General features: G+C 50.3%; 1 protein-coding gene across 1 annotated transcript; it reads left to right on the plus strand.

Annotated features, from left to right (window-relative positions):
- Positions 1 to 3595: 3595 nt before the first annotated feature.
- ENH_00056630 (eukaryotic translation initiation factor 3 subunit 8, putative) lies at positions 3596 to 8258 on the plus strand (the record flags this gene model as incomplete). The annotated part of the gene is made up of 11 exons (XM_013581636.1): positions 3596 to 3676; positions 4152 to 4329; positions 4461 to 4747; positions 4893 to 5055; positions 5197 to 5953; positions 6070 to 6206; positions 6433 to 6814; positions 6928 to 7234; positions 7370 to 7459; positions 7639 to 7805; positions 7937 to 8258. 11 exons carry the CDS (start codon positions 3596 to 3598, stop codon positions 8256 to 8258), a joined length of 2871 nt encoding a protein of 956 aa, XP_013437090.1.
- Between the last annotated feature and the right edge of the window lie 1199 nt (positions 8259 to 9457).

A 9457-nucleotide genomic window follows, 5' to 3' on the forward strand; every position in this document is an offset into this window, starting at 1 on the left:
CTTACTTTAACGAACAGTTCTTTAGCTGCGACTGATAGCTATGGTGCTCAATGCTTCACCATTTGGGGGTTGTTCCTGCGCAGCATTGTAGTGCCACACCCTAAAGATTTCTTCATGGACGTTTCACCCTAGGACGTGCCCTAGGACTAAACTGGATAACGGATCGGAAGGTTACCTGGGACTTCCAGTCAGCTTAGCTATAAGCCTACGTGAATGGGCGATGGTGCGATACGACCAGTGAATAGGACGGCAGAGGCAAACATTCGAAAAACATTACCTTACAGGGCGCGGGGAAGTGCCTCAGCTCAGCTACCCTACGATATGCTGACACAATAAATGCCTGAGATGGCTGCGGCAGAGGCGGCTATACCCCTTCGGCGCATTCTCAAGCGCTGTACGACACACGGAAATGATGTTTCCATGGTGCATGTACAGGAGCCACTGCGCGAGGTACAGGCTAACACGGCACATTTGCCATGCAGGGACATAACGCCAAACTCTTCGTACCGGGTAGTGGAGAGCTGTGCAGTACTCAGTTGAGTAAGGAGAGTGAAGAGCCTCTCCAATGTGTTTTGTCTTTTTGGCCCTTGACTCTCCTTACTCAACTGAGTACTGCACAGCTCTCCACTACCCGGTATGAAGAGTTTGGCGTTGTGTCCCTGCATGGTACATGTGCCGTGTTAGCCTGTACAGTCCCGCATCCCATTTCCTGGCTGCCCTGAAGGTGACGCTGACGAGGAAGAACGCGCTTGGTTCCCAGCCTCCCTCCGCGACACGCATTTTCGAGAAAGGATACAGTCAGATGAAGCGCAGAAGATAGCCTTGTAGGTTCTCAATTTGCAAAAGAAACTCGTGCAGCGTTCCCACACGAATTGGATGTAACGCTGCTTCCAAAGCGCCCATATGATCTCAAGATCCTTCCTGTGCCAGGCACCGAACTAAGGCCCAGATGCACACAATGCCAATGAACCAGCTTGCATTGCACTAACAAGAAATGGCTAAGATGTAAGCTGGAGGATGGATAGGCCAAGCTTATTTTCCTACCTGTGACCCGACTATTAAGGCTGCACCGTATGAAGACGCCTCAGGAGTCAACAAAAGGGAGCATGGTTCTCAGATATCAAGCATTTAGCTCCCTAAGTGTCGTTCCTTACTTTGCCCTGCCCTTTACCCAAATTATTGCAGAGATGCTTTGGAGGAATGAATATATTTCTACGCCTGACCTCAAAGCAGGCTTCCATCAAATTTGCGTGACCAAAGGAGATTGGCAGAAGGCTGCATTTTGCATAGTTTTAGGGCTACTTGAATAAACGGTTATGTCCTTTGGGTTTAAAGAACGTCCCGACTGCCTTCTAAGCAAATATTAACACTTAACCACATTCCTTTCTAGGCAAGGTACCACGGATGATCCCCGTTGTTCTTGACTCTAGCCGGCTTCTATGCCATATTTTCTGGAGTCAGGGTACACAAAATGGAAAGAAGCAGCTGCTTTACCAATTGCCACTTGTTCATACCTGTGGTTTCTTTCTAATACATCTATTGTAGTACTGCTAGACAAGTAAGGTAACCTCCCAGTTTGTGGCCCTACCGCCTTGATTCTAGCACCGTACCAGTGAAACAGGGATCCAGAAAACGTAGGATATTCTTGCTGATGTTTCTACCGCCCTGCTTCAGGTGATTTTGGAAATCTACGTGTATTTTCTTCAAATGCAGTTGTTCCAACAACTTCATTGAGGTGAAACAAAATTACTACCAACGTTTATCTGCTCAACAGCTATGTTATGTTCCCCGCAAACCGGTGGTGTGGCCGGGCGAGCCGGCCCAATATGCAACATCCATAAAACTCTACCTTTCTTGGTAGTCTACAGAGGCCCTGCTGGGTGCTCGGTATGTGGGCAAAACCAGTGCGGGACATGCGGGTGCTAGAATGACCTATCCGTATCAGTGGCGCCCTAGAGGCTCACGCGAATTTTCAGGGAGTTCCTGGGTGAGTTTTGGTGTGCATTGATGCCCATATGTATGGGGCGTAACACAGGTCACAGGCTCACGGAGTAGGCTTGCAGTGCATCATGCCCAGCTTAACACCCTTCTAGGTGCCTGCTGCCAACTAACGTACACTCTTTTACTTCATCCAGAGCTAGTACGGACCTTAACTTGACTAAACAGTAATTGATAAGAGTCAAGAGCTGTGAAGGGAAGCATATGAGAAGTGGAGTGTTTGTCTAGCGCAGGGCCTACCCACCCGTAGCACAGTGTCCTTTTATGCCGTGTATAGCTGGTTAGTATGGTTAATCAATTTAACTCAAGACCAAATTAGTTGGCCTCCCGAGATCATTTCCTGGCTCCCTTGCAGTGCGCGGCACTGCAGCATTCAGCCCACCACCGTACCGTCAAACAATCCACCCTATAGTATTAATAATCCCGGTCTGCGAAGCATTATTTGTAATGCTGTTGATCGAAGCAAATGCCCTTCCGGTAGTACCCAAAGCTCCAGAACTGGCACCAGCTGAAGAAAAGCGTTCACCGCATACTAGGATTGTCAGCATGGCCGGAACTACCCTGCCGGACAATTTTGAAGAAATAGGCTACTCAATGTTTACACAAATGTATGTTTAGAGTATGTGAGAAGCCGAATGACACTGATTCTAACGGGGCATCAGAGCATCCTAGATTCATTACAGCACAGCCACATGGACAGTGCGGCCCCTGCAGGCATTGTCAGTCTCTCGGAAGCATATGGCGTGGGCCATAATGGCATGCAGCCTTTAGCGGAATCCTTTTGCTCACCTTCATGTGCTACCTAAGTTGAATAAGTGAATATCGTTGTGTCTAGGACCTCGCTTGGCCGCTCACTCAGTGTAGCACCATGGTTTTGCTACTCAAAACTTGTCACTCGATACAACACCCAATTCAGTATCGAGAAGCTGCAGTTATACAAATCAACAGTCCTTGCTCAACGGTTGTCAATCTTGCTGGCTAGCTTCAGGGGTCAAGATGTCCCGAGCCTGTTTGGTCTCGTTGCGCAGGGCAAGCATACACCCGTATTTTACGTTGACAATTCTCTCTCCAGAGTGGATGATGACAGTGCTCATTACATTTGTGTTTACTTCTTGAAACAGCCTGGCCGCGAAAGGATCCTCCCAAAGTATGTACCCCACACCAATGAGAACTCACTTCATAACGGCCTACACAGGTGACACGTCTTTGGCTCAGTGTTTCGCAGAGTAAATGAAATCGGAAAAAAAGCCTGCAGTTTGTTTCAGTCTAAAGGTTATTTGCAGACAAAGTCGATTACACTGCGGTAGGTTACTTTTGGCTGGTGGCGGCCATTTGGGGCTGTTTGAGCAGCGGTTTTGCAGGGGCTGTAGCTTGGTCTGTAGCACTGCGACATTAAGTCTTTACTGCTTATAGTTTTCGGTGTTTTCCCGCGTGCAGAAAAGGGGCCGTATTGGTGTGCTTGAGCTCGCCCTACGTTCCGTCGGTCCACCACGCCACAGCCTGCACCCCACGGCCCGTTGGGCTGTTCATCGAGCTCCTAGATTTTCTCCTCTTTGAATTTCATTTTCCATTTGGAAGCACAGAAGGATTATTCGAAATGCAATCCAAATTCTGGGCCGCGGGGGCGGATTCACTAGAGTCGGAGTACTCGTCGGAGAGTGACGATCAGGAACAGGTAGTAAGGCTCCCCACTTAGCCGTCTGCTTCCGATATGCACCGTCCTGTGTTATCTCTCATGTGATGTTTTGGCAAATGCCGATCGAACGTTGCTTAGAGAACCCTATGGGGATGCAGGGCTCCCCGAGTCGGAGCCTGCCCATGTTCCTGAGTAGAGAAGCAGAATATTCGGTAGGAGTTACCCGACGGACGTGTTCGTGCCACGTGAAAATACTTGCTGGCCTAGTGGTGACGCTTGAGTGCATAGCAGAGCCTCCTCAACTTGTAGCCTTCTCTCTTTGCTGAGGTTGCTGAACAACTGGCAGGCCGCTATTTCTTGCATTTCCGTCGGCATAGCGGTTCTCGCACCGCGCATGCTTTTGGGTGAGACTAGGCTTTGAAAGTTGGCGTGTCTGTGTGCGCTGGTTCTGGTGTTTGTGGGATATCCGTGCTCCCTTATCTTCACGTTTGTGCGTATATGGCTGCTCTTCGTGCAGCAGCAGGAGAAGGCCGTCGCTCCGCCTTCTCGTTGGGCCGCCGCAGAGACATCCTCAAGTGATGATGAAGGACGCGTTGTGAAAAGCCTAAAGGACAGGCGCTGGGGGGCTATGCGCGAAGTTATCCGTCAGATGGAAAACCACATGAAAATCCTTGACTTCGCAGAGTTGGGAAAGGGTCAGATTGCCTATCTTCTAATAGAATTCACGTTTCTGGGAGCGTTAGGATCATTTCTGGGCACATGGTGAAGACGGCGTCAGCTCAGACCACAGAGGATGAAGTTGTGTCTGTGTACCTGCTGCTTACAGACTACGAAACCCTTTTGAAGAGCTACAACAAGGCGCACCAGGTGATAGAGCAAGAGGGAGTGCCAAACTTTTTCATTCGCGCTCTTGTGGAACTGGAGTCGTTTGTGGAGGAGAAGCTCAAAGACAAGGAAAACTTCAAAAAGCTCTCAAGGCCGAAGGCCCTCGCCCTCAACACCCTCAGAGCCAAAGTGCGCAAAACCACAGAGCCATGGGCATCCAGCATTGCCGACTGCAAAGAAAATCCTGAAAAGTTCGAAACACAGAGCGAAGAGTCCGACGAGGCTGACGTAAGTCGAACTCCATGGAGGCTGCCGAGGCTTATACAGCTCACTTTCCTTGTAACTACATCAAGAGTAGATCTGAAGTGCTTAACATGATAGTCAGCGAGATTACTTCTGAAAGCTATTTACGCTTTTTGTGAACTGGGCGCAGTCCGACAGCGATTTCAGCGAAAACGATAGCAGCGAGTTATCCGAATCAAGTGATGGGAGCAGCAGCAGCTCCGATGATGAGGAAAAAGGGAGAAAGGGGAAGACGGAAGGCTCCGACGACGACAGTGAATGGTCGGACTCAGAGGCAGAAGAGGAAAGCCAGGGTTCGTAGTATATGCAAGGAGGTGGAGACGCTTAACCACAACAGTTTGCTCAGGGGACCGGTTCCATTGAGTGCTTCGCTTCGCATGTGTTCGAATGGGAGGTATGACCGTAATCTCAGAGTTGCGTTGTTTGCATTGCAGAGGAAGACGGTGACCGTCAGAAGGATGCGATGGCGAAATGGGGCGTGCGAGAAGAAGGGGAAAAGACAAGGACTAAGTCTGCGAAGAAGAAGAGCTCCTCAAAGAGCTCCAAGACGCCTGCAAAAGAGCCCACGCCTGCTGGTGCCGAGGGTGGCTTCTCGACAAAGGACATGCAGCATTTGTTTGACAGCACGGATATTAATGAAGAAGTGATTGCGAAAAGGGTGCAGATGGTGGTTGAGAAGCGAGGCAGGAGAGGCGTTGACAAGATGGAACAAATGCGCATTCTGAAACGCCTCGCGGAACTGGCTGAGACCGTCAGCCCTCAATGCCACTTGGAGGTTCTGGGCCATTTAATCAGCGCCGAGTTTGACACAACTTCGGGCGTGTTCACTAGTATGCCGTTACAGATCTGGATGGAAACTTTTGCGGGGGTGAAGTTGTTGCTCAGCATCATGGAACAGAATAAGGGCGCCTACCTCGTCCCTTTGGCCGGGCTGGCGGAGAGCTCAACGCCCGAAGAGATACAGCAGATGTCTGCCAGCATTCTTACTTCATTTGTGGAACGCCTTGATGACGATCTTACCAAATCTCTTCAGTCAACTGATGTCCATTCTGACGAGTACAAAGAGAGGCTAGGAAAGAGCATTGATATCCTTGCCCTGTTGTGGCGAACCTTCTGTTTCCTTGACGAGAGAGGATTCAAAGCACAAGCTGCTACAGTCGCGCTAAAGGTCAATGAGCACATGCATTACAAGTGAGTAACGTTAAGCGAATCCTACTTTTGGAACGTAATGATTTTGCCAGAAGCGACTGGTTATGTCTCCAGCCAGCCCTCGCTTCAAGCTGTTTGCTGTGTTGTAATCCGTGCAGGCCCGATACAATCGCCTCCAAGATGTGGGATGTGCTTCGCAAGGAACTGCCTGAAGAGCTCTGCAAGGGACTCCCTGGGGGCAACCTTGCTCCCAGGGCTTTCATTGAGACGCTGACGCGCTACGTCTTTAAGTACTGTGAGCTATCTTTCCTTTTTGCTTTCGGCTGGTGCCGCAGTGTTGCGCAGCTGGTGTCACACCTGCTCTTGAGAAAGCACATAGTGTGTGGTGTTCGTGACGCGCAGAAGGGGAGGCCCCTGCTGTCATATGTGTAGCCCACTTGACTCAGTTGAACAGAATGTGCCCTTATGCTGCTGATGCTCTGCAGTATTGCTTCTGTCTTGCTGCTTTTTTCATTGCGCAGCGGCGAGTCAGAGGGAAAAGATCCGTGCCCTCCTGCACGTTGCGTACAGCAAGAGTTTGCATGACGATTATTACCAAGCGCGAGATTTGATGCACACGCCGAACATACAGGAGTTGGCGATGCAGACGGACATATCAACCCAAATACTGTACAACAGGAACCTTGTGCAGTTGGGGCTCTGCGCTTTCCGCAACGGCCTCATACAGGATGCCCACGCGTGCCTGTCGCAGATCTGCCCCAAGCACAAGGAACTGCTGGCTCAGGGCCTGTCTAACCTTAAGAATGTCGAGCGCACGCAGGAGCAGGAACGTGCCGAGAAACGGCGACTGTTACCATACCATATGCACATCAGTATGGAGCTTATTGAATGCGTTCACAACATGTATGTCGTTGGATTGCTGTTCGTCTCAAAGCATAGGTCTGATTTTTGGTGGTGTAAACCGCAGCGTGCATTGTTATTAATGGCCAGACCGATTGTTTTTGGTTTGTGTGCAGCTGCGCAATGCTCCTTGAGGTGCCTCATATGGCCCACGACGCATTTGACCCGAGGAAGCGTCCAATCAGCAAACATTTCCGGCGCATGCTGGAGATGTACGACCGTCAAGCCTTCGTTGGCCCCCCAGAGAACGCCAGAGAAACTGTCATGGCCGCCACAAAAGCTCTGCAGCGAGGGGATTGGAGCGATTGTGCTCGCCACATTTGGAGCCTTAGCATCTGGGATAAGATGTTCAATAAGGAGCACATTCAACAGATGTTGCTGCAGAAGATTAAGGCGGAGGCAATGCGCACTTACATATTCACTGTAAGATGATGCGTGCTTTATTGCTTTAAATTTGAGGTGGCAGGTATAGTTCTGCTTGTAACAGTTGCTGCGCAAGGGCCCATCCTTGATGTATCCTTGGTGTTGAGATGCCTTGGCTGTTCCGACTGTTCGCAGTACCTCTCGCTTTACGATTCTTTCGCAATCGGGCAATTGGCGAGCATGTTCGACCTTTCGCTGAATGCCGTCCACTCGATCGTCAGCAAGGTAAGTGCGGTAAATCATCCGAGCTCGCCATGCTTGCAAAAAACGCATTCTTTAATCTTCCCTGCTTTGTGAGGACTTTGTCAGCGGTGGCGTGCGCATGCTATGCGCCGCGACACTAGCGTTTGCCACCGAGGACATGAATGCGCATGCATCTATGCGTTTCCCTTCGTGGATTTCAGATGATGATAAATGAGGAGATCCACGCGAGCTGGGACGAGACAAGCCAGTTCATTTTAATCAGTCGCGTCAAGCATACACGGCTTCAGCAGCTGGCACTGACACTTGCGGAAAATGTCGCGAATGCCGTTGAACAGAACGAGCTGACCCTCAACATGAAAAACCCGAAGTGAGTATTTTTCCGTTCTTTCTGCTTCGGTTTTGCTGTGAGTTGATGTATTGTGCATCTGTGCACGTATTTATCTGTACGCATCTGTGTATGCATATGTGGAAGAAGATTGATGCGCATACATCTCGCAGGTTTGCTTTAACACACGAGCGGCGCTTTATGAGAGATGGCGACAGGGCTGGCTGGGGCACTCGTGACCGCGAAGATGGAGGGGGGCACCGCAGCAGACCAGGATTCCGCGGTCGTGCAGGGCTGAACCCTGTGGGCGCTAGGGGACGCGGTTTGGGTAGGGGGACCTACAGAGGCAGCGGCTTCAGAGGCAACAGAGGAAGCGGGGACTACAGAGGGGATTACCGCGGAGAGAGTAGGGGCGATCGTGGAGAGTACAGAGGCAACTCAGATCAGCGAGATCCCTTTCGCATCAAGTTCAGCAGTCCTCTCACATACAATTAAATATATTTACGACTCATTCTTACCCATCTATTCGGCTGGGCAGCGATAAAGGCAGCACGCGACCGAATATTTAAGTTCTAGGGCGTTTCGATGTGTAAGGGTGTATTCTGACTCAGAGGATGTATTGGGCAGCCTTTGCTTAAGGTGTTGCACTGGCAACGCGCATAGACTCGCAGTGGCTGCCACAAAACAGCCACTTTGCCTTAGTATGAACACAGTAAATTTAAGTGGCGCATATTTTTCCAACAGATAACTGCATTTACTGCTACTGCTGTGTGCTTGCCGAGTCAAGCACTTCCATTTCATTCCATTCGTTAGCGTTTAAGCAATTTTACCTGCAGTGTGGATGCTCATTGCTTGCCTCATGGAGCGCGTCTGCTGCGTCTACTTACAGCCGGCGTCCGATTTGGGATCACCACGATTCTCGCACGAGAAGGCTAGAGTGGACGAAAGCTAGGCACGCCACCCAGCCACTGGTGGTCGGAGTTTCGGCCAACAGTTTAAGTGTGTGCGTACATCTTGGATATGTGTTGCCAGTATTGTGAGGTGCTTATCCATGCGCATCTCATGAAGTGAACTGAAGTGTGCATGCTGATGGCACAATTTCACAGTAGTTATTTGCACATGCTGTGCCGTGGTGCTCAACAAATGAACAGCGTGGTAAACATGTCACCTGTGTTCCTGCCAGCTCCCGTGCACCGCGTACCTTGACTTGTTTTTTCGCATTGTTTAGTTCTCCAAGTTCGGGGGTACTCACATTTGACGATTAACACAAATTAATGCGCAGTGTCAGCCTAACGGCGTCTGCAGCTCCAAGCAGGTGTTACATCGCGCAGAGACTCCAGCGAGAACAGAAGATATACAGTTGCAGGCTGGCTTTTGCACTAGTGATGGCCGCCTGTATGGGCAGGGCGGCGAATCAAGTCGTACAGCGAAATGCTTGTCTGAGCTTTTGAAGTGACGCATTGGTTTGGTGTCTTTGCTGCCACTCCCTTGCGGTGGAGGCTTTTGTGGAGCCTAGGTCGCGTAGTTAGTTGGTCCTTTACAGCCAGTGAACTTTCGAGTTGCGTGGATTCAGCAACAATGTGCTTTTCTGCGGTCTAGTCGCAATTTTGGTGTTGCCAGGTGCGGTTCGGCCACTCGCCCAACGCAGGGAGTGGATGATCCGTTGCAGCTCACAAGCCTGCGTTCTGCGGGTG

This window comes from Eimeria necatrix, genomic scaffold (genome assembly GCF_000499385.1).
Source record: "Eimeria necatrix Houghton genomic scaffold, Enh_scaff46, whole genome shotgun sequence".
NCBI classification, from domain to species: Eukaryota; Apicomplexa; class Conoidasida; order Eucoccidiorida; family Eimeriidae; genus Eimeria; species Eimeria necatrix.